Below are 25699 nucleotides of genomic sequence, written 5' to 3' on the forward strand. Positions count from 1 at the left end.
GGCCTATTGGAGAAAGTTGCACTGTTATTTTACTCACCTAGAGAAGATCTTCCCTCCATGCATCTACTTAACATTTGTGTTTTTGTCCTTAGGCTTCTTTCCAGATTCACACGGCTTTTTCTGATATCTTCCTTGACTGGGTTGCCACTGTGGCAACAACCCATGATCAATCGGGATGTTGGATATGTCAACCAACTTTCACTGATAACGTCCCTATTGGTAACATCTTAATAAACACATCCATGTGGGTGGAAGAAATGGCTACCATGCATGCATCTTTTCACACATTTCTAATAGTTTAAAACAATTCAGCCTCTGGTGTACCCTGTTTCTTTCTGGGTACATCTCCCTCTCTCAAAACTTGCTTTAAAGAGGTAACTGCTGAAACCTTGTTTGCTATCATTGCTACTGACGATACCAAAACACCCAGCCAAATTACCATAAACTAGAACTTGATTCCTCATCCACCACAAACCAATCCTTTGTCGATGGCCTCATTGAAACAACCCCCTCAACTTTGAAAAAGTAGCCCCAAAGTCTCATTTCCAACTGGACAACATGTAACTCCTTGCAATCTTCTTTCAACTTATCTGCTCTTAACTCTCCAGTATCTGCCTCCCTCCTGGCTATATCTTTCTCTGTAACTCCTCTCAGGGACTTGTCTCCTTTCCCTGCACAGACAACTTCACTTCATAGGACATTGTACTGTGGGAACCCTAACCCCAAGTAACTTCAGTCTTGCCATATCTAACACCTCTAATACCATGCCGAAAACAAGCCATCTCCAGAAAAGGGCTATAGGCCTAGTGCTAGCTGTAATTGGGGCAGCAGTGGGAGCCCTAGCTCCCTGGGGTCGGGGGAGCAGTCACATACCACAGGTTACTATCAGAAACCTCTCCCAAGAATTAGGGGACCTAGCCTAGACCAGAGGAGACACCTTAAGCAAATTATCTACTTCCTTCATTTCCCTGGCGAATGTCATCTTTTTTTTTTAACACTTTTTTTAATTAAAGTGAATAGATCACAAAGAACGTTACATTAAAAAACATAAGAGGTTCCATATAACCCACTCCCCACCCCCCACCCCATCATTTTTGTAAATTGTATTTTTTTTTAAATATATACATCTCAAAAAATGTTACATTAAAAAACTTAAGAGGTTCCCACATGCCCCCCACCTCCCCATCCCACTCCTCCCACACCAACAACCTCCCCCATCATTGTGGCACACTCATCACACTCAGTAAACATATTTTGGAGCACTGCTGCACCAAATGGATGATAGTTTACCCTATAGTTCACACTCTCACCCAATGTCATCTTAGGTAACCACCTGGCTCTAGACTATCTCCTGGCTAAACAAGGTGGTATCTGTGCCATTGTTAACCAGGACCTCCTGCACTTGAGTCAACAAAAAGGACAAATTGAAGAAGATAAAAAAGATCTTTGATCAGGCAAAATGGCTCCACTCCTTCGGGAAAGTTTGTCCTTCTACCAAATCCATCTGGGAGGTTGTAAGATCCATTCTTCCCTTCCTCACTTGGTTTCTTTCCCTCATTAGACCATTTATTCTGAGTATTCTCTTCTTAATCCTTGAACCCTGCTTATTCAATCTATTTAAATTAGTTTCTTCCCAGATTTCAACAGCTTCATGTTAAGATGATGGTCATGCAAGGATTTTCTCCATTCCCACCAGCAAATCTCCCAGCCAATTCTCCCTTGGGATCTTTAGATTTAGAAACAAGAGAATTCCACTCCCATGATAGACAGGGACAACATCCCAAATGACAGTATGAAGTAGTTACAGATTACAGATCATCCTCCTTTGTCACCCTTTAAGAATAAGGGATGGAATTCTATGAGCAGGGGAGAGATGTAGGAGAAGGGAGATAACTCGGCAATGGAGGAGGACTAACAGAAAATTACCATCAGATAATACCTAACTGCAGTGGAAAATGACCTGCCAAGGCCAGATACACCCACCCAAGTCCTAGTGCTAAAAAGGAGTCACGGGCTCATGCAGCTAGAGAGTCCAGACATTTATATAGCTTCAGGGCTGGCCAGATTCTGGATCTGAAACATGCCATCGAGATGCCATCTTTCAGCTATGCTTTGTTGACTTCATTCTTGCATCAGTTCCCACCTGGTCACAACGATGGTATTGGTTTCTCTAGGCTATAATTCAGATCAGTGGTTCTTGAGTCTTTCAGAGGGTCTTCAAAGTCAAAACTATTTTCCTAAACTGAGGAGTTATTTATCTCTTTTAACTCTCATAGTCTCATAAGAAACACTGGACTTCTCCAGAAGCAACATGATGTATAATGAATGATTCCTCACTCTGATAACTAAAAGAATGTGTGATTGATTATTATATTGTTAAACTATTTTAAATATAGTAAACATCAGTAGATATAACATACACACTAAAGTAATTTGGAGTCCTTAAATAATTTCTAAGAGTATAAAGAGACCAAAATTTTAATAACCATAGATTTAGGTCATGTGCCCATTTCTGAATCACTCTAAGGAAAGGGAAGTTGAATTTTCTAATTGGTTAGGCCTCAGTCACAATCTTGCACTGAGGATACAGATAAGCCACCGTCCTACCCAATTGGCTGAGATTGAGAGAGAATGGAACTGGGATCTGAAGACTGTATATAAAACTAGTGCCTTAAGAGTTTAGGACTTAGTTCAGTTCTTCTCAAAGAACTTACATCTCTCTCCATTATTGCCAAGATTTTATTCTTTTCTGTGGCCTCAAGTTTATATCTTTAATATCATCTGTACAATTTCATATTAATATTAATCATAAGGTAGAAAAGCTCTTCCCAGGTGTGTCCTCCCAAATTACAAATATACAAGGAACATTTATTTATATGGCTACTTATTTGGTAAAAGGAAAATAAGAACAAAAACATTTGATTTAAAAGAAAGCACTGGGGAAGCAGACTTGGCCCAGTGGTTAGGGCCCCCATCCACATGGGAGGTCCGCGGTTCAAACCCCGGGCCTCCTTGACCCATGTGAAGCTGGCCCATGTGCAGTGCTGATACGCGCAATGAGTGCTGTGCCACGCAGGGGTGTCCCCCACATAGGGGAGCCCCATGCACGAGGAGTGCACCCCATAAGGAGAGCCACCCAGTGTGAAAGAAAGTGCAGTCTGCCTAAGAATGGTGCCGCCCACACAGAGAGCTGACACAACAAGATGACGCAACAAAAAGAAACACAGATTCCCATGCTGCTGACAACAACAGAAGCGGACAAAGATGATGCAGTAAATAGACACAGAGAACAGACAACCGGTGTGGGAGGGAAGGAGAGAGAAAGAAATAAAATAAAAAAAATAAAAGAAAGCACTGAGTTGTCTCCCTCCTTAATTCAAAGAAAGGATAGACTATAGTAGGGGAGGAAGATGGCATGTCCTAGAAGAGGAAAGGATTATTCAGTAAGGAAAAGAGAACTGAGGTTTGTTAAATGGAAAATAAATATTAAGTGCCAGAAGCTATTTGATTTCCTAAAGGGGTCTGTCAACAAGGTCTTCAATTTTTAGGACTCAGTATATATAACTGAAAAAAATACATATAATCCCAAATTTAAAAACTGACATGGATTGAGTTTCAATGAACTGTTTTTTCAATGAACTTTTAGAAAAATCAAAAGCATCATGCTTTTCTAAAGTTAGGAGTGGCTTCTGTATAACCAAAACTTAGTTTAAAGCCCATATTTTTGTCTCTAGAAAAACATAGGGGAGCAGATGTAGTTCAAGTGGCTGAGCACCTGCTTACCATATACGAGGTCCCCAGTTTGATCCTGGTACCTCCTAAAAACAAAGAAATGAAAAAACAACTCTCATTGGGAATGGATGTAGTGCAGGGGTTTTGCACCTGCTTCCCATGTATGAGGTCCTGGGTTCAATCCCTGGATTGAATGCAATTACCTAAGTAATTGCATTTCCCCCCAGGTTGACAAATATAGTGTTTTATGCTTAAAATGAAACTTAACTAAAAGTTTTAAGTGTTGGGAAGCATTAAATGAATTTGTAAAAGTAGCAGAGAAGATAGAAATGCCAGAGAAATGGTTAGAAATTTGCCTTCACCTGTAACAGATTGCAGTAGCCTCTGCCTATAAAAGGAGACTAAGTTGGCCATAAGTCACACATACAACACTAAATCTATTTTCTACCTGGATCTAAGAGTATAAAACAAAAGGTTGCACACTGTCACTTGCCTTCTTTGATGATTGCACCTCTAATCTAAAGATGAATTTTCATCTTTATCAGGCTGTTGCTGGCCTTATTGCATTTAGGAAAGAGTATAACAAATATTCCTAATCAATATGTGGTCATTGCAAACAAGAAACTCTGGGGGGTGAAATGTTAGAATATCCTCTAAAGAGTAGAAAGCATAGGTAAAGTAAATGAGATAGCCACAAAAGTAGCACTGCCCAAAGTTATGGCTTTTAAATGTATTGCTCATAGGACAAGATTTTCTCCTTGGTGGAGCTTGAAATTGAAAAGTGGCTCCCAAATACAGTAATATAAGGATTTTCTCAGAAAAGCATAACTGGAATGAATATAAATAAAACTGTAATAATAATCTTTCCATTCCACCAATACTTTCTGATTACTAATTCAGTTTCCCTAATAACTTAACCACACGGCAATGTCCTAGATATAAACAAATTCCAGCCACATAGAAAGCTAATTTAAATATTTTCTTTATCAGTGAGTTTTTTGGGAGTTTGAGTAGATTGCATGAGTGTCTGACCTAATCATCCACAAGAAGTTGCAAATAAGTTTGTTTATACCACAAAGTTAAGATCCATATCCTGGATTCACCAAAATGTAGATGCCAAGCTGTTTGAAACCCATGACCTGTTTTCCTCCCAATTTCTCCCTATGAAAATGGGGACATTTATCGTATGACTATCCCTCCTTTGTATATTGGAAGCAGATAACTTATTCTAAGTTTCACAGGTTCACTGATTGATGGGAATTTTTGTCCCAGAACAGACTACACCTACAACCAATTTTGATGAGATTTTGTATTTAATATTGTTACTGAAATATTAAGTTTTTAAGATATTGTGATAAATGATTACATTTTCCTTATGGAAAGAAAATGTCTTTTTGGGGTCCAGAGGGTAGAGGTTGATGGTATGAGGCTTTATGGACTCCAAAAAAGTATGTTCTTAGAGTTAATCCATTCCTGTGGGTGTGGACCTGCTATAGATGGGACCTTCTCATTAGGTTACTTCAGTAAAGATATGGCCCATGGAGGCTCTTAATCCTCTTACTGAAGTTCTTTACAAATAGGAGGAATACTGACAGAGAGACAGGAAAACAGCTACGAAGTTGTAAGAGAAAGACACAGAACTCAGAAGCTAAAAACAGTAAAACCCAGAAGAGAAAGGAGAGACCAGCAGACACTGTCATGTGTCTTTTCATGTGACAGAGGAATCCAGGATCACCAGCAGCAGGTCTTCAGGGAGAAAGCATCCCCTTATTAAGCCTTGATTTGGACATTTTCATGGCTTCAGAACTATAAGTTTGTAATCTAATAAATTCACATTATTAAGAAAAAAATAATTTTAAAAAAATCCCCATTGTAAAAGCCAACCCATTTCTGGTATATTGTATTTCAGCAGCCTAGCAGACTAAAACACAACCTAGGGAAGCGGCTGTGGCTCAATCAGTTGGGCTCCCGCCTACCATATGGGAAGCCCTGAGTTTGTGTCCCGGGGCCTCTTTGTGAAGGCAGGCTTGCCCGCACCCTGCAGAGAGGTGCCTGGCCCACAGGCGCCATTGAGAGCCGGCTCAGCAAGGTGACACAACAACAACAAAAAAGGGAGACAAGCAATAAAACACAGAAGAGCACGCAGCAAATGGACCCAGAAAGCAGACAGCAAGCAAGCCGCAAGGGGGATGGGAAATAAAATAAATAATACAGACACAGAAGAACACACACTGAATGGACACAGAGAGCAGTCAGCATGCAAAAAGCCACAAAGGGGAGGGGGGATACAAACACACACACACACACAACCTAACAACTTTGTACACTCAACAGTAAGTGAAAGTCAGAGTCAAATGAGAAATCTTAAAGAAAAAGTTGGATTAAAGACTGCAGAATTTCAGTTTGCACTTTGAAGAAATTGAAGTTTGGACTGAAAGGTGATAAGCCTGACTGATAATGAACTTAGACTGTGATTAGAGAAGCAGATTTGGCTTAACGGATAGAGTGTCCACCTACCACATGGGAGTCCAGGGTTCAAACGCAGGGCCTCCTGACCTGTGGTGAACTGGCCCACACGCAGTGCTGATGCGCGCAAGGAGTGCTGTGCCACGCAGAGGTGTCCCCCACATAGGGGAGCCCCACACGCAAGGAGTGCGCCCCGTAAGGAGAGCCGTCCCTTGCAATAAAAGTGCAGCCTGCCCAGAAGTGGGTTCGCACACACGGAGAGGAGCTGAAGCAGCAAGATGATGCAATAAAAAGAGACACAGAGTCCCGTGCCGCTGACAAGAATATAGGCAGACACAGAGAGCAGACCGGGGGGGGGGGGGGGGGGGGGGAGGGGATAAATACATCTTTAAAAAAAAAGAATATCATTACTTTGAGACTGGAAAATGATTCGTTCTTTAAGAAGCTATAAATCTCTGCTAGCAAGTAAACTGTTAATTTCACACCTTAGTTAAGAGAAAGTAGGAAAAAACTTTTAAACGGTCAGGTACTCAACTAAACACATTATTTTTAAAACATTTATTTTAAAACACTCGAATGTTGCTCTTTTAATCCAAAATTTAAATTGGGAATCTAAGACCCTCAAGTTAAATGACTTGTTCAAGGTAGTCAGTAGTACAGAGTTTATATTCCTGTCTTTTTCTCTTTGTTCTGTCTAATCCACTGTCTTGGAAAATATCTTGGGGTTGCCAACCAATACAGGTACTAAATAAATACAAATGTAGCATTCTTGAAACAATTTAGATTACATACTCAGGTAACTCCTGTGATAGAGCAGGAAACTAATCATCTCAGGGCTGCAAAATTTTATGATCAGGAGGGGAATGATTTGAGCTAGAATGGAACAGGAACTGGCAGAGTTAAGCTCTGGTAACCAGCTCTGGTACCAATTGGCTTTTGGACTTTGAACACCCTTTAGCATATATGAACTTGTTTCCTCATGTGAAAAGTAAAAGAATTTATGCATTTAAAGTCCCTTCTAATGCCAAAATTCTGTGACTTCACATAAACCTTTTCCAATCTGAAAGTGTAATCTTAAAAATATAACTTTAAAATGCACCTTTCAAGATTTAAACTGACTGTGGGAGAAAGAAGATTTTGAATTGGTTAGATACTTTGCTCATGACTAGATACTTTGCTCATTACAAAGTGGTTTTGTTTTTTTTAATATTTATTTATTTCTCTCCCCTTCCCTCCCACACCCCTGCCCTGGTTGTCTACTCTGTATCCATTCGCTGCCTCTGCATCTTTGTCTGCTTCTCTTGTTGTCAGCTGTACAGGAATCTGTGTTTCTTTTTGTTGCCTCATCTTGTTGTGTCAGCTCTCCGTGTGGGCGGCACCATTCTTAGGCAGGCTGCACTTTCTGTCCCGCTGGGCCGCTTTCCTTATGGGGTGCACTCCTTGTGCGTGGGGCTCCCCCACACCGGGGACATCCCTGCGTGGCACGGCACTCCTTGCGCACATCAGCATTGTGCATGGGCCAGCTCCACACGGGTCAAGGAGGCCTGGGGTTTGAACCGCGGACCTCCCATGTGGTAGACAGACGCCCTAACCACTGGGCCAAGTCCGCTTCTCACGAAGTGTTTTGTGACAAATCAACTTTCCCATATTTACACGAAATAGGAAATGACAACTTAATCAGAGTAAAAGAACAGATCTAAAGATCTCAGAAATTATAATATGCTTTAGTGGTAATTTGCACAAGACAAATTGTCAAAAGACCTAGGATTTAGCAATTAAAATTCTGTGGCTTTATGCAGGATCAAGTGTGCCTCTATTAAATCCAGAACTCAGCAGTTGATGAGGGAGATGTCTGGATAACCAATAATCACAATATAGTTCACTAAATGCTGTGGTACAGGTAAGAAAGCCTAAAGCAAAGATTCTAAACATTAGAATTTCCTGGGGAGCTTTTAAAAAAACACAGATGCTATTGTCCTATCCTGCAGAGATCGTAGTTTAAATGCCCTCGGTAGAGGCCCAGAGAATCGGTATTTTTAAAAGTTCCCGAGAGGATTCTAATGCATAGCTAGGATTGAGAGCCCCTGGGATAGAAGAAGGGCACAAAAGTCAGTCCTTAGGACAAATAGGCAGACAAGGAGAGACTAATCTTTCAGGTGGTGGAATAGCTTTGGGCAAAGGCAGGGAACCACAAATAGTTCTGTATAGCTCAATATAAAATATTTGGAAATTGGGAGTAGAGGGAAAGATAAAACCAGGGAGGTTGAAGGTAGATCACTATATGGTCCGTGAAGGAGTTTGGACTTTATATACAAAAGGCAATGGGCAATCAGGAGGGGAGTGACATGATCTCACTTCCTTTTAGGAAAGATAGCTTTAGTGGCACTGTGGAAGATGGATCCGATGGACTGGAAGCAGGGAGGCCTATTAAGAGGCTGTGGCATTCCAGGCAGGAAAGAGGACCTGAACTAAAACAGTGGTACTGGGAAGGTAAAAGATATTAAAGGGATAGGAAGATGGAATTAATAGGGCAATCAGATGTGTTCAATGTTAGAGTAAGAGGAGTCTACAGAATATAATTTTCCTTATTTTGCATGTACTTTTACTCATATGCCAGTGGTGGATCTGCACAACAAAATACTCCAAAGGTGGAGAGGACCTCCTTTTTATGGACTTGTTAACAATTTAAAATGTGGCTTGAATCTGGTCATTCAAACTGAAAAGTGATCAAAATAATCAGTGGCTGTTTACAATCCCTAAAGGACTAAATTCCTAACATGCTTAAGGCCAAGCATCTAACTAGCATTTCCACCCAGACTGGAGGGAGAACAGCACTAAAACAAAGGTTTGAGAGATTTTAATTAACACAAATGGCCTTGCCTAGTCTTTAAATCTTTCCAGAGCAAATGGTGTGAAAGCCTCCTCATCCTTCAGAGCTTCAGCTGGCAGTGACCTCAGAAGAAAGAGCCTCTCTCTTACATCATCAAACTGACTTCTTTTACCTCCTTGTTCTGTGCAGGTCTTTGACCCCAGAATTCTCTAAGAGGAAAAAAATAGAAAAGAGACAGCTAAAATATTCAGTGCCCTGGCACTCCCTTTGCAAATTCCTTAAAAATATTAAATTGAAATGTATGTTAAATACATTCTGAAAATCCACACCTACTATGTAAGCAAGCCTTTAAAATGACTTTGAAAATGAAAGTAGCTCTCACCGCATTAGGTGCGTTTCTGCCTGTAGCAGCTGTGCCCACAAATGGACTGCCTGTAGTACCTGATGGGAAACATTAGGAAAATAAGAGCTTCCTTTGAGGAAAAAAACTAGGTTCGTTGTGAATTGCAAGGCTATTAACGTTCATCCCAATATATAAATGTATGGACTGACTGCCATGTTGGCACTGATGTGAATTTTCTAATTTTTGTTTTATAACTTCATCAAACAATATTTGTCAAGGTGAAGGGTGAACCTTTTTTCTATTCAGAGCTCCTGTCCCAAGGGGGGTGGGGGTGGAATTTGAGGATTACATGCAAGTAAAAATAACTTTGAGAATCTATAAAATGTAATTCTACTACAATTTTTAAATGAAGAACTGGTATGACAAATCATATAGATAGATTGATATAGATAGAAAGATATACAAACCATCAGATATATATTCCACAAAAATGGTCAATTGTTGGTAGGGGAGAACAAAGAAAAGATAAAGCAGAGTGGGGGAGTTTGGGGAGGAGGATTCTGAGAAAATGACAGGCAAAGGCTGAGAGAGAGAGGGAGATAAGAAGCAATAAAAAGGGGGAAAAAGGAGAACTTATGGTGTTAAATAGGCTCCACAGAGTGTCTCCTAAATAATTGTTGCCAGATTATAATACAGTTACATCTGAATTTCAGATAAACAAATAATTTTCAATATAAGTATGTTCCATGCAATATGTGGAACATACATATTAAAAATTTACTGTTTATCTGAAATTCAAATTTAACTGAGAATTCTCTATTTTTACTTGCTAAATATGGCAACCTTCACAGTGCCATCAAGTTGTGGAATGTATTCTCATCCATTGAAATAATATTATTTACAGTTTACTTTCTTTTCAATCTTCATGATTTTATATCTAAGAAAAAATTATTTTTTCTCCTGGATTTCTCTGGAGTTTTGTAGGACCTGAAAAAAAATGACTTAATTTAGGAATTAGCTACATAACCTACTGATATCATGAACCTAACTTTGACATTTAAAGGATTCAGGTTGTCTCAAATCTTAAAAAATCCTGTACTTGAGAGCAATACTACTCATCAAAGATCCAGATTTGAACTAGCTGTGGGTTTCCACCCTTGCCTTTCAGCACTTTAACTTAACACTACTCTTTTTCTCTCGGTAGCACCTACTGAAATGCATTTCAGCCATCAGGAAAAGTAACACTAAAGGAAAGCAGGTGGCAAAGGTTAAAGCCAAGAGGAATGACTTGCCATTGGAACAGAGGTAGTTATAAAATAAATAAGGTCTCAGGAGTATTCAGTTCCCACCTCAGTGGGCTTTCATTTGAATTTGTAAGTAAAGCATAATATTCACAGTCAATCTTCAGGCTCAGCTCAAAAGAGCTCAAAGAAATTCTAGGAGTTGGGGGAGGGGGAAATAGAAAACAAAACTGTCAGCATCAAATGTCTTATTACCAGTTATAATATTACTGCAGATAAGCGTCTTCATTAAACACCAGCAGATATGATGGGAAATTCAGCTGAATTTAAAGATTGTTTAGTGTTCTCTAAGATGGGTGACTGCCAAAGGCCAGGAACTGTTCTCTTGACTGTATTTAAGCCAGCGAGGGGCTGCCATTATACCCTGTGTGAAATTGTGATTTTATACTGGTGGGGAAGTAAATCCCTTCAAATGGGACCTGTTTCTGGAAAGACCCAAAGACTTCCCTCTATGTGTAAACAACAGGAAAAAAAAAAAAGGGGGGGGGGGTTTCTCTTATATAACACTAGGTAATACATACAAGACTGAAAATGGTAATGCCATCCGGGTGTTAAGGGAATTTGCAAGTAAGGATTGCTTGAAGTGCAGCCAAGTCAGTATCATTAACATAGGATTGTATTTTGTCAACCAAGCCCAAATACATCACACACTGCAAAGCAGCCAACCAGGACACAGGACACTTGAAGTGGAAAGAGGGATTCTTGGCCAAGAGCAGTGAGATAAATTCTGCCCTCCCCCCAAAAAAAATACAAAACAAAACAACCCTGGAAATACCTAGAAGGGCCAGTACCTTGCTGGCAGGGAGGTGTGTCCAAAATTGCATTCTATCCCTTTCTTTAAGACAAGTTTTAAAAATTCAATTATTTTTTAACTATAGAAACAGGAACATTTTCCAGGAACACTATTAAGTACTTAAAATTTAAAAAATCAGCACCTTGTGCAATTGCCCAAACTATTTCCTAATTCAGTGTCCCAACCCCCTGATTTATCTGTGGCAGAAAGAAACAGTAATAAACAGGGATTGTGGAGTAAGTGGGCAGTGCTTGTTTTTGGAAGGGAAGAAACTACAGTTCAGGGAGTAGAAAAATAGTTAAGGCTTTTGCAGCAGGACACTGAGTTTAATACAATCTAATCAAGGCTGCCAGTAATACACCTTGGTGCCACAGACAGCATGGCAAAGACATCAATAGTTTTTTTTTTTTCCTTTGGTATTTAAATACTGCACATTTTGTCCAAAGGGTAATGAAAGGCCTCTCTCTCTGACAGCAATTCCAGAATTACCACAATAGGTGGATTTGAAGCCTAGATGTGGTTAGAGCCACCTACTGGACCAAAGGCAGTATTACTGATTCTGACTGTGAACTTGTTTTGGAGACTTTTTTTCTTTATTACTAAACAAATGAATATTAGGATGTACGTTTCTTCACTGGGAGGAATATACATTAAATAGGTTTTAAGTTTGGGTTCAAATCATAGCCTTTTACACCTGAAAGAGGCATGAGAAATTGCATATTCTGACACTGTCATTTTATAGAATTGTACAGGAAATGAGCTTTGGATATGGAGTGGGAAGCTTGGCTTGTCTGAGCTTATCTTATTCTATAATATCTTCCCAGTAGAGCCATTGTGAATGTTACACAAGTGATATGTTTTCAACATGCCATATAACATATTATGTTTGTTTTAGATAAAGAAAAAAATTGTAACTAAATGACTTGCCCAACTGGTGAACCTCAGAATAAGGATTGCCAACTCATGTATCTGACTCTAACCCCAGTGCTTTTTTCATTAAACAACTATTTCCAAAAATGTGATGGTGAGATGATTTTAGGTGGCAACTGAGTTAAACGGAGTAGGTGCTAGAACATGGCAATAAATACTATAAATCACGGTGAAAAAATTGCTCGTCAGTTCTTCCAAACTTGAAAACATCAAGGAGAAAGTTTGTATTTGGTGTTGGTTTTCTTTAAAGCTCTCTAAATCTTGCTAATCTCTGTTCCTAATAATTATAAAAAAAGGTCTCGGGTTTCAGGATCTTGCTAAAACACTAAAATTTTGTTTTCTGTATATTTATTATTATTTACCATCTACTATTGAAAATATATAGGTTTTTCATTTAAAATAGTAATATAAATTTTATTTTCAAATAATTCATCTAAAAAGTTAAAGGCAATCAAAGCAAAAAAATATTGAATAAAAAGTGATACATAAATATAAATATTGAATAAAAAATGATACATAAATATATGTATCAATGGGAAACACTGATTGCCACCAAATCAACTCCCTACTGTACCACTGTTGGTAATAATCTCTTAACCTTTACAATACCTATTTGAAGACAACTAATGTTTCTCACTTTTTTTCTTTAATCATGCAGTAGGTTATAAATAGGTCAACATAAGCAAAATTTAGGATTCTATTAGATATCAGTTCCACTTGGGCTCAAACAAACTCAAAGATTTTGTGTATATGTATCTTAGAGAATGAAACTGACCTATGATATGTGCTTAATAAATGTACAATCAATAAAGCACTAGAGCAATAGATCACGTGTGCCTATGGCTACATTTGTGGTAACTGAACAGCTTAATGACCTATTACTTAATGCTCCAGAGATATATGAGGAGAGGAGAGAGAACACGGTGTTGAACTGTAGTTATCTCAGTTCAAAGTTGCTTCAGTGTTCTGCAAGAAAGGGAGGAAAAAAAAAATCTCCTGAGGTAATCCAGTTGAACCAAACCCTTCACTTTAGCATTTAGTAATCATGGCTTGATTTGAATCTGGAGCTAAATGGCTTTTGACTCCTTACCTTATGGATCAGTTGAGCTGAACTCCAGCTAATTTCAGACCACCTCATACCACCTCCCCCCTATCTCCTCTATCTTAAAAGACTTTGCTTCTGGTTGTATTTCAGGTTCTTACTGAAGATAATCTCAAATTTTATGCTGTAAAATTGTTATCAAATATATCCGTTGAAATAAAAATATGCATAGAACATTACCTAAAAGATAAGTAGTCCATCTAGTCTTGTAGATTTTCTAAATTTACCCATAAATCAAGTGAGACGAGCAGCATGCTATGTACCTGGACCAAATTATCTTGAGTTGGTTCATCACTTTTTTGAATTTTCAGATTATTACTTTGTTTTCAGATTGTGCCAAGGAACAGAATAAGAAACAGCCTAGGAAATTTAGATTCTGAATTCATTTCAGAAATATTGTTGAGGACGTTGCCTATTTTGATGGCAAATTTCATGTGTGACCTTGGCTATGTTATGGTGTTCAATGCAAACACTGGCCTACTTGTTACTGTGAAGGTACTTCATACATGGTTTTACATTTACAGTCAGTCAATAGCGAGTACAATCAACAAAGGAGATTGCCCTCAGTAACATGGGTAATCTTTCATTCAATTACTTGGAGGTCTTAAAAGCCAGAATAGAGGATTTCAGAGGCTAGAAGTCCTGCTTCAACTTCAACATTGTCTCTTGCCAGAATTTCTAACCAGCCAGTTTCTCCATGGAATTTGGACTAAAGACTTCAAAATCAACTTCATCTGAGTTTCCAGGCTATGCCCTGTCCTATGAACTTTGGACTTGCCAACCCCTGCAGTCACACGAGCCAATTCCTTTTAATAAGTTTCTTTAAATACATATATCCTGTTGATTCGGTTTTTCTGAGGACCCTGTATAATACAGCTATTAGATCACACATATAGCATCCTCTCCCCTATACAAGGACCTGGAGGAGAAATTTCTCTCAGGAATCAGTACAAGCAAAAGCTATGTTTCTCTTGAGTAATTGGTTTGTTTTTGTCTCACGGACGCTGTAAATCCATGTTTTTTTTAATTGATGAGGAATTCAGAACCAGGTTTATAGTCTATCTCTACCATCAACTATAAATATAGTACATCCAATATACAGTTTGATGTGTTTACCTGGCTTTAACTTATTTTTCTTTTGCCTTGATTTACTCATATATTTATTTAATCATATATATTATATATATATTTTTAATAAACTATTCAAGTCCTTGTAAAAAAAGATTGAGAAGAAACTGGGGATATACGTGCTGATACTGATAGAATGTTGTCATCCCTTGGCCATGATTTCTCATTGCGTGCGTCTTTTATAAATGCAAAATTCAGATTCATAGATACCTGCATATTTAAGAGCCCTTTGCTCCTGCCCATCAGAGCCATTCCTTTACTCTATTTTCATAGTAACTATATTATTTCCTCTTATGATACCATAAATTCTTTAGATGAACTACTGAAACTTTCAGAGCATCATCTGGATTGGTGAAACTCATAACCATTGTCAGTTATCTATTTCCTGACCTTCTGCTCTGAAGTGGCACAGTCTATTCCAGCAAAATTTGTGAGATCAAACAACTCCGATTCCTAGGAAAGGGGATAAATAGGGGAGAAAACTAACATTTTATTGAGTACTAACTATGTACCAACTACATGTGCTAAGTACATAAACTATTACTCAGTCTTTACAAAGGAAAATTTAATTTCCCCCAGAGAGAATTCTTACCAGACCTTCTGAGTAATAATAATAATGATAGTAAGGATAAAGTTTATTGCAATAACACTGACATTTAACTTACTGTGTTCCGGGTATTGTATTGATCACTTTACAAGAAATAAGTTTCCCAATGTAAATCAGAACAAAATGAAACCTCAAACTGTGTACTTAAGCTATTCTATCTACCTCGAGACCCAGGAAGATTTAAGAATGCTTGTTTTGGTTCAAAATTCTGCTGTAAGTACAATGAGAGTTTTAGGTCATTGGCCTTCTGGTATTTCTTCAAGGCTTCAATTCTCAGCTCGATCACTTTGCTGTGAGAGGCATTCTACAAGAGAACAATAAAAAAAATACATACTCATATAGTATTGACTTCTCTAATTCCACTGTTCCCTGAATCCTCTTTACCCAGAAGTTACAAACGTGATCTCATCATGTTCAATCTTTAAAAATGGGGTAGAATGTATCTGTGATTTTTTCCCTTTTCAAATAGAACAAAATCAAGACCATAGGAAGAAAAGTTATTTGTTTCAAGTTACTCAAGGAAGCCATGGTGTTGCCAGAAATAGTTCCTTCCAGCCACCTCCCATGATGTATTTCTTGTGGCAGGACAGTTGATAACTATGATGAGGATATTCAGTTTAACAATATGGAGCTAAAAGCCAGAAAATCTACAGCCACTGCCTAGGGCTAGAGGCCTTTCATGTTTCAGGGAAACGTGAAATTGACCAGTTCACCCTGGCTATCCTCCAAATTTTTAAAGTTAAGCATTGTATGAGTTAAAAAGTAGCCATGCTTGTTTCGAAAGAACATGTAAACAAAAAGAAAAGCAGTAATGGAAGAAAGGAAGAACCAAAAGACTTACACAAAACAATTATCACAATGGCAGAAGTATATTTGGGCTTATCAGTAATATCCCTAAATGTAATTGGATTAAATTCTCCAATCAAAAGACAAATGGGCAGAATGGGTAAAGAAACATGACCCAACTATATGCTGTTTACAAGAGACCCATCTTAGAACCCTTGATGAAAATGGTGAAGGTGAAAATGAAAGGATGGAAAAAAGTTTCATGCAAATAGTAATTTAAAAAGAGCAGTGTTTGTGACTAGCAGAGCTATTATATGGGTATGACAGTGGGTGAAAGGGAAAGTTTAAGGACATTTATATTACTAGAAGGAAAGCTAAAAAATGCAGCATAGGACTGCTTAACAGTGAAACCTCATTTACGAATATGGGTGATATTGCTTATATAAGACTTTTTACAAAATATAAATACAGAATATAAATACAAATAAATAGAGAAGGAAGCATAATAGTAGCTATATAAGGTAGGGGAAGCATAGAGAATTGAGAGGTGATGAGTTTTGTTTGTTTGGTTTGGTTTTGCTTTTTGTATTATTACTGGAATAATGAAAATGCTCTAAAAATGCACAACTATGTGATTATACCAAATATGATTGACGGTACACTTTGGATGGATTTATGTTTTATTAAATGTATCAATAAAATTGGTTTGTTAAAAAAAAAGCTAGCCATGTTCTTGACACTGTTTTTCATCTTCCAATGGAATATTACTTCTTTCCCTGATTTCTTTCTTTTTCTTTTGGTATTTCTCATAATCTGTCTTATGTTATGGTTATGTAAGCACTGTATTGCTATTCCTCCTTCTAAAGAATAAAGACCTTGAGAGAAGGGAACATTTCTGATCATTTCTTTACCTCTTATAAAGCTTTTAACAAGGTACTGAATATCAAATAAATCATTATTTTATAAAAAACAAAAACAAAAATCAAAACTCCCCACAAAACGAGCCTTTTGACTTTCTATTGTATGAATGAAATGGCATCCCATGTCCAGTCTTGGATGACCTTAGTACCTGAAGGAGGTTGGGTTGTTCTTGATACCTGAACCATTCCATTTTCTTCCGTTGCTTGTCCTGGTGGAAGAAAGAGCCTCTGGGTGACAAAGTAAACTGAGATCAGAAATCAGTTTTCCCACTATATTGTAAAATCCTTATAAACATTCTAGTGCCATTGATCCTGTGCCTTATGGAAATTATTGACTAATACGTTGGTTTCAATTGCACTATACTCTTAATTGGACTCATCTGTATGCTCCACTCTTTAAAAGCTAAAAGCTAAGAGAATAGGGTCATTTTCTGTGAATGAATTGGTTTGGGAAGATTACATGCAATCACATTACTTCCAAGTAAAATTTCAAAAATTAACAAGTATTCTGACAAGTATTGTGGAGTTGTCATTTTTGGTACGGCTTCTCTCACTTTATCCTAACTAACATGACTTCCCAGAAACTTTCAGTGTCACTCTGACTCAAATATAATATTCCAATGGAACCAGATCTCCTACAAAAATTTGCATTGGTTCAAGAGTATACCACATAGCTTAGGCAGATTACTGTTACATTAAAAATTTCTAATCTATCAGCTCTAAAAGCCACTATTGTTCAGAAGGGCCATACTACTTTCCTTATCTCCTTCACTCTCTCTGTACATGATGTCTCTGGTTTACTCCTGGTCTTCCTAGGTCTTGAGAGGGGTTTGGGAGACTGGGGTGAATGAAGAGAGCTAAAAAAAAAGGAGGTCCCAGGAAAGAAGTGTGATGTCAGTGATCTCAGCAGATAGTAAATCTGACATACCTTAATTTTCCTGATCCTACCTATCTGCCTTCTCACATCAGTCCTGATTATCAACAATCTGTTTCCAGCAATATGACATGGACAACTTTGAAATTCTAAGCATCATGCAGTCCACTTGCCTTTCCATCCTTCAAGTCTGCCTTGTTTTTTATTTGTGGTGTCTTTTGTTGACTACTGGGGTCTTCTGTTTCAAAAGTCTGTGGAAAAACATTTTGACAAAGCTTTAAATTAGTGATTTGAGTCAAGTAAAAACTGCAATATATGTTCAATCTTTTGGGTTCTGCCAGCAAGCAACTTTCAGGGCCCAAAATGAGAAGTGTACTACCAGAGGGGGTTCAGAATGAAATGAGATCTTCCATTTAGTCCCTTGAGCGTATCTTATAATAAAAATAAAAAGTATTAATTATCTAATAATTATCTAATAAAAACTATTTAACAAACCCTTATTATATGTCAGGCACTACCATAAGCACAGTACATACATTCTCATGTCTAATCCACTCAGCTCTTTGAGAAACTATCTTTCTTTCTTTCTTTCTTTCTTTCTTTCTTTCTTTCTTTCTTTCTTTCTTTCTTTCTTTCTTTCTTTCTTTCTTTTTATCTTGGAAGCTGGTGCTCAACCACTGAGCCATATCAGCCCCCTGACTTGTTTTTTTGTTTGTTTGTTTGTTGCTTTATTTATTTATTTAAAGATTTATTTATTTATTTAATTCCCCCCCTCCCCTGGTTGTCTGTTCTCTGTGTCTATTTGCTGCATCTTGTTTCTTTGTCCCCTTCTGTTGTCGTGAGCAGCAGGGGAAGTGTGGGCGGCGCCATTCCTGGGCAAGCTGCACTTTCTTTCACGCTGGGCGGCTCTCCTTACGGGCGCACTCCTTGGGAGTGGGGCTCCCCTACGCGGGGGACACCCCTGCGTGGCAGGGCACTCCTTGCGCGCATCAGCACTGCACATGGGCCAGCACCACATGGGTCAAGGAGGCCCGGGGTTTGAACCGCGGACCTCCCATGTGGTAGACGGACGCCCTAACCACTGGGCCACGTCCGTTTCCCTATTTTTTTGTTTTTAGGAGAAACTGGGGACTGAACCTGGAATCTACCATGTGAGAAGCAGGCGCACAACCACTAAAGCCACATCCGCTCCCATTATTTCCATTTTTCCATTTTAAGGATGAGAAAATTAAGATGTAGAGAGGCTGTCATTTATTTAGGGTCACACAACTAGGAAAGTACAAAGTTGGAAGTGAACCAGATCTTCCTGACTCTGTCTATATTCTTAACCACAAGGTATGCTGCTCTTTTCTCTTCATTTCTCCCTCTCTAAAAATATGAGTAGGGAAAGTCAATCACAAGCTAAAGTGTATGAATATCCCTTACACAAGTCTTTAAGGAGCTCTGGAGAGGCTGGATTTTGATAGAAGAATTGTGCTGGAACATTTCCTATCACAAGGACTCAAGAACTCAAGAACTAAAACATCTGACTATTCATGAAGCTGATTTGTAGTTGCCACTGAGAACTAAGGAAGCAGATCTCCATATAAGATGCAGGGCTCGATTGTATCTTGATCAGTTGTGGAAAGGTGAAATGCAAAAAGCAGTCAGTGATGACACCACACACACAAGGCACAAATCTGCTCTCTATACGTGTAGTCCATGTAAAGCACTCCTGTCCCAAGGACTTAGCCCACAGAGGCATTTCCCACCTGGTATTTCCAGCAAAAGGCCCTGCTATTATCTCAAACCATTGTTGCGAAATTAGAGAGGAAGTAGACCTAGTTTTTCATTCATTCCTTCAATCAACTATATTGATTGTCTACTATATACCAAACGTTGAGCTACATGCCAGGGATTCAGGGATGAACGAAGCAATCAAGATCACTGGAGAAGCTTGTATTCCAGAAAGGGGCAGGGAGAAAAGAAAAGTAAAAAATAATAATGATAAAATTTAAAAAAAAGCTTATATTTTTGAAAAGTGCTATGAGGATAAGAGCAGAGTTGTATAATAGAAAGGAGGAGGGTAATGCCCCACTTTAGAGTAAACAAGGAGGGCCTCTTGGAGGGGGTGACATTTAAGCTGAGATCTGAATGACAAGATTGAGTCAGTCATGGTAATAGCCTTACAAGTAGGCAGTAGAGCAAGAGCAAAGGCCTTAGATAGGCAAGGGCTTGCTTTGGCATGTTTAAGAAACCAAAAGGAGGCCAATGTGGTGGGAGCATAGAAAGGAAGGGGAGGATTGCTATGACAGGAGGCTGGAGAAGTGTGCAAGAGCCAGATTATGCCATAATAAAGAGCAGCTAGAAGGGTTCTCATGAGAAGAATGACATGATTTGATTGTTTAAAAGATTGCATTTGCTAATGTGCAAAGAATGGATTGAAATGAGGCATGATAGAAGCAGGGATATGAAAAAATGAGGATGGGACCAGAGGAAAGGGGGGTTCTTTGCATTGCAGTCTGTAGGACGATACTTTCAAGAGATCCTTAAGAGGCACACCTTGTTCCATAGCATCTCCATTTCTTTCCGAAGCATCTTGTTTTTCCTTTCCTGTTGGAGTAAAAAAAAACACAAACACACAAAGAGGTGTTTGTCCAGCTATTAAAGTAAGATGGGAAGAAATTACTAAGTAATGGTGGGAGAGGGTGAGGATGCAGGGGCATAGTAAACCACGGAGGAAATCAATGAATGGGCCTACTTCAAAATCCAGGAATATGAGAGATGAGTTTGATGATGATGATGATGATAATGAAAAATAACTATTCTGAATATTAACTTTAATTATGGTAATTGTTGGATGGCATTGACAGACATGAGTTTCTCAAACTTAAAACACTTGAGATGTTCTGATCGCATATTGCAATTTCTCTGGGGCTTAGACCACTAATTTCTAATTTTAAGATCCTTTATATTGTTGATTTTTAAAATCTTAAATATTAGAATCTCTCAAAACAAATTATTTCTCTTTTTTTCCTTTGATAGTTATTTTCTACTCTTTCTGAAATGTGAATGTTTTAATATACTTGTACTCATTAACCCCCAGATGAAAGATTTTGCTAGCTAAACCTGTATTTCCCAACATTTCATCTGACTTTCTCTGGATTGTCCTAGACTTTGTAGATCAAAGAGATATGGGTGTTGGAACATCAGGTGCTAGAGCTGGCACTGTCATTCCTTCCACATCTGACATCAGCAATGGAATTAAGCTCTCTTCATGATGCCATTCCCTAAAGTGCCCACCAACCCTCTTACCAGGTTCTGCTTCATCTCCTCTGCTTCCTTGATGAGCTCTATGACTGAGGATTCATCACCCCCCTTCCCTGCCATGATTTGCCTCATGATCTGCAGACTGTAAAGAAGAGAGATATCATAAAACAGACATACTTCCTCTTAAGGGTAATATTAATGTTCTGTAACTTATAAGAAAGTACTCTACCATGGGAGTTAGATGGGGGCTGAAATCCCAGGAACTGTGGAAGTTCCTCTAATTATAGAAGGTCTTTATGAAGAGAATGATTCTATTCCTAATTGTCACTTGCCTTAGATTTGTATTCTATAATGAGTTCTGTATTCTATAATGCTCAAAAACTTAGGTCTCCAACAGCCAGTGAGCCTCCTCTCCATCCCTTCAGAGGAGAAAATGTTTAAGGGGAAGCTCTGCTCCTTAAGAAGCAGGTAGAAGAACCTGTTGTCTTAAGGCTAAATCCTAGAGTTATTCCCTACCTCATTTCTATCTTCATTGCCTGCTGTCCCCTTGTTTCTACATATGAAAACAGTTGAGCTTGCTGGGGAAGTCACTTATATCCATACAGTAGCCCCCAAAGAACCTAAGCCATTAAAAAGTTTCTAAGAAAATCTAAATCAATACCCAAGTTTTTGATTATGAACTAGGATACTTTTTTAAGACATTGATTTATGTTTGTTTCCCTTGTACCTTCTTCCCAATTCTAAGCAGAGAACAGGTCTTTATGTTCTCAGGCCTTGAGAGAAGTCTGTGTTGCTGACTTGTAAGCCACTGGTGCTTGTCCACAACCCCTGCCCTGCTTTTGTTTTCCAAAAGTCTGCATTTCTTGAGATGATTATGACAAGGGTAGAAAGTGAAGGTGGACCCATTGAGGGAACATCCCTTGCGCTAGAAAGGAAACAGGATGGTGGGTCCTGAGAACAGTGAGTGCCCTAATGAAGAGTGAAGACCTCAGCTATCTTGCATATTTAGGGAGGCTCTTAGACCAGAAAAGGTTGTCATGCCATTGCTTGGCATGGAAAGAGCAGAGCCATCCACCCTTAAGGAATTCCACAGACATGAACAAGGAAGCCATCATCGTGACTATGATGGACTGAACATTAAAGACAAGATACTTTCCCCGTTCCCTGGGATACTCTAAGAAGAGTTATAACTTAGCCCCGAAAGATTGAGGCTTTTAGTCATATTTAATTTTGCTAAAAGAAACTAAAGGATTACTTGTCAACCTGCTTTTGTGATTATGAATTCATTACCTACTACAGCTGAATTTCCAAACCTTTAAAAAAATGTAAATAATCATTGCTAATCCTGTGGAGACTAAAGCTTTTCTACCTCTTAGAAATCATGGAGTAGGTAGTCTTACCTTCTTTGTTTTTCCTCCAAGTTAGACATTAACTTCTGGAATAAGAGGTTGTTCTTATTTTCAATGGGTTTTAGCATTTCTAGCAGTTCTTGCTTCCGTAGCTTTAAGTCTTCATTCAATTCCTTTAAATAGTTGTCATCTACTTTACAACTTCTGTGGGAAGAGACACCATTAACGCCTTCCTCTAGCCTAGGTTAATAGAGACCCTCTGGTCCTTCTGAATAGTTACCACTTGGTACCACTCATCAAAACTCACCTTGTTTTTGAAGGCAAGTGGGATCCCGAAGAATTTGTACCACTCATCATCTTGAAGGGAAACTTCTAATTTAAGACTAGAGAGGCCTACTTTAAAATATGTGCCTTCTTTTCCCAGCCATTTGAGTCATTTTTTTTTGTGCTGCTACTCTTGAACCCCTTGAAGCACTGAACTCATTTTAGCTACTGTTTGAGGTCACAATAGCCCCAAGACCTCAAAATCAACAGGTCTTTAAGTAGCTCCAACATCACTGGCAGCTTGTTGACTGAAAAACCTGATCTGTTCTTATCTTAGCTCTAACCAAATACTAACATCTTCTGTTCTTAAGTCTAATTGTGTAGGAAAGAATCACAACACATCACATTACAGAATTCCTGTTGTGTTAGAATAATGGTGGCCTGTCAAAAACAACTCATTAACACTATCTTGCATGGCAAGAAACCTCCATGGAGGGCTAAATGGAGGGCAAGGTTCTGGGTTCTGTGAGTGAGGAAGGGATGAATACATAGCACCTATACTCTGGGGATCTTAGAAGGAGGAGGGGATGCCTTAAGAGACATTAAAAAAAAAAAGAATCTAAACTGGCATGGTTATAATATAGGCATAATATTGACTAATATATGAGCCAATTGCCATTATTTTCCTGTCTTTATTTTTTTTATTTTTATTTTTAAAATTTATTTTATTTATTTAATTTATTTCTTTCCCCTTCCACTCCCGCCCCAGTTGTCTGTTCTGTGTCTATTTGCTGTGTGCGTGTTCGTCTTTGTCCACTTCTGTTGTTGTCAGCGGCACGGGATTCTGTGTTTCTTTTTTTGTCGCGTCATCTTGTGTCAGCTCTCTGTGTGTGCGGCACCATTCCTGGGCAGGCTGCACTTTCTTTTGCGCTGGGTGGCTGTCCTTACAGGGCGCACTCCTTGCACGTGGGGCTCCCCTAGGCGGGGGACACCCCTGCGTGGCAGGGCACTCCTTGCGCGCATCAGCACTGCGCATAGGCCAGCTCCACACGGGTCAAGGAGGCCCGGGGTTTGAACTGCAGAACCTCCCATGTGGTAGACAGACGCCCTAACCACTGGGACAAGTCCCCATCCCTATTTTCCTGTCTTTAAAGCTTGATATACCACAATGGAAAGGTAGAAGAATATTGGACATGTAGCAAGAGGGTATCATTTATGAAAAATCCATAGTGTCAGTATGTCTTTCCACAGCTAAGCTCTTTCCCAGGAGACTATTATTCTAGGCTCTCCTCCAGATTGTGATTCTGCTTCCATTTTCCTCTCGTTATTCTAACCACATTTTTCCTGTACCTTAACATCTCCCATCTTCATCTCTGCCACTTAGTGAGCAGAAGTTAATGCATTTATTCTTCATGCCCTTTATTTATTTATTTATTTTTTGGAGGAGAAAAGAATTTTATTAACTGTCTTGCAAGACCGGGCGCACGACCTGGATAAAATGGCCGGTGCACCAAAGCAAGAAATGCTGAACATTTATACCCTTCACCTAGCACGCAGGTCCCTCCCTGTTCCCCATTGATTGGGCACTTCAGGGATTCCAGCCTCTCCATGTCATCTGAGCTCTGCGTCCCCACTCTCAGTCCCTGTTCCCATGCTCTCCACACCTGCGGGCTTCTTCATGCCTTTTAAATGCAGTTTTAGGAAAGTATTTTTAGTGATGGTCTCAAATGTGAATTGCCATGTCAATTTCAAGTGTTGGCTAAGCACTCCCAGGCATTTCTGGGGGTATTTGCAAAAGATAACTTAAAACCTTTACCTTTTAGGAAACCTTAAAGGCAGAGTCCTGAAGTGGAAATAACATAAGATTTAGTATGTCAGACCTTGGTTTGAATTTCAGCTTTACTATTTATCAGCAGCCTGTGAGCATGTTACTAAATTCTGAGCCTCAGTTTCCTCTTTTGTAAAATGGAAATAGTAATACTGATGCATGAAAGGTAGTATTATGCAAAGTACCTGGCACAGGTTAGGTGTTCTCATTTTAGTGGGTTTTTGTTTGGTTGTTTTGGTTTAGGGATTATTTAACACCCTAAGGGAACAGTCAGGGATAGTAAAAAAAAAAAAAGCTGGTTTATGGGAAGCTAATAAAATTTAAGCTTCAGAGCCCTTCATTTTCACAGACATCTTTTAAAGGTTCTGTACCTCATTTTTGTGTGCTTAAATTTGTACTCCTTTTTGGAAAGAGGGTCCCACAAATTATATAAGCTTCAGGAGCCCACAAAACCTGTGGGCTGTGTCTGGATAGAATAGGGTATGAATCTCTCCTTAGGTGTCTTCTACATCAACATTTTTCTTTTAGTCTCTAAAAATACTTTTTTCTAAAGCTTACATTGTCACTTATAACTTTTGTGTAATATCTAGTGTAATATGACATTAAAGTAGAGCAGCTATATCAGGTGAACCATCATTGGTTGCTCTATGAGTTCCCATGAAAAGTTTGGGTTAAATGAGAGTGAGCAAACCACTCACAGTGAAAAGAAGGTGGGGAAACAGTTGTGGCTCACCAATTGGGGTTCCATTTACCATATAGGAGATCCAGAGTTCGATGCCCAGGACCTCCAGGTGAGGGCAAGCTGGCCCACATGGTGCTGGCCCATGCAGAGTGCTGCCCTGCGCGGGAGTGCTGCCCTGTGTAGGAATGCCGCCTGGGGCGCACAAGTTCCAATCAACATGGAGAGATGGTGCAGCAAAATGATGCAACAAGAGACACAGAGGAGAGAAAATAAGAAGACATAGTAGAACAGGGAGCTGAGGTGATGCAAGAGAGTGATCGCCTCTCTCCCACTCCGGAAGGTTGCAGGATTGGTTCCCAGAGTCGCCTAATGAGAATACAAGCAGACACAGAAGAACACACAGTGAATGGACACAGAAAGCAGGCAATGGGTGTGTGTGTGTGTGTGTGTGTGTGTGTGTGTGTGTGTGTGTGGCGGGGAAGGGGAGTGAATAAATCTTAAGAAAAAAGAAAAGA

The 25699-nt window shown here is 39.0% G+C and overlaps 1 protein-coding gene across 2 annotated transcripts; it reads right to left on the minus strand.

Moving 5' to 3' along the window:
- Positions 1-9039: 9039 nt before the first annotated feature.
- CCDC196 (coiled-coil domain containing 196) lies at positions 9040-22949 on the minus strand. 2 transcript variants are annotated; one of them, XM_058294928.2, is made up of 9 exons: positions 22718-22949; positions 22462-22614; positions 21107-21203; positions 20354-20404; positions 17986-18063; positions 17088-17147; positions 15395-15536; positions 9411-9469; positions 9040-9237 (listed from the first exon to the last, which is right to left on the minus strand). In XM_058294928.2, the coding sequence occupies exons 1-9, from the start codon at positions 22765-22767 to the stop codon at positions 9079-9081; spliced, it is 849 nt and encodes a 282-aa protein (XP_058150911.1). In that variant the 5' UTR covers positions 22768-22949; the 3' UTR covers positions 9040-9078. The 2 variants fall into 2 exon arrangements, with proteins under 2 accessions (XP_058150911.1, XP_058150912.1); XM_058294929.2 differs by lacking the exon at positions 20354-20404 and having other exon boundaries at positions 22718-22948.
- Positions 22950-25699: the final 2750 nt, after the last annotated feature.

Source organism: Dasypus novemcinctus, chromosome 3 (assembly GCF_030445035.2).
Source record: "Dasypus novemcinctus isolate mDasNov1 chromosome 3, mDasNov1.1.hap2, whole genome shotgun sequence".
Classification (NCBI taxonomy): domain Eukaryota; kingdom Metazoa; phylum Chordata; class Mammalia; order Cingulata; family Dasypodidae; genus Dasypus; species Dasypus novemcinctus.

Bases quoted from the DNA above. Each gene is read 5' to 3' on its own strand.
- CCDC196 (XM_058294928.2), bottom strand. From the start codon at position 22,767: ATGATGAGTGGTACAAATTCTTCGGGATCCCACTTGCCTTCAAAAACA. The intron at 22,615-22,717 runs GTGAGTTTTGAT...CTCTTCCCACAG, and splicing joins CACTTGCCTTCAAAAACAAG to AAGTTGTAAAGTAGATGACA. The intron at 21,204-22,461 runs GTAAGACTACCT...TCTTCTTTACAG, and splicing joins TTGGAGGAAAAACAAAGAAG to TCTGCAGATCATGAGGCAAA.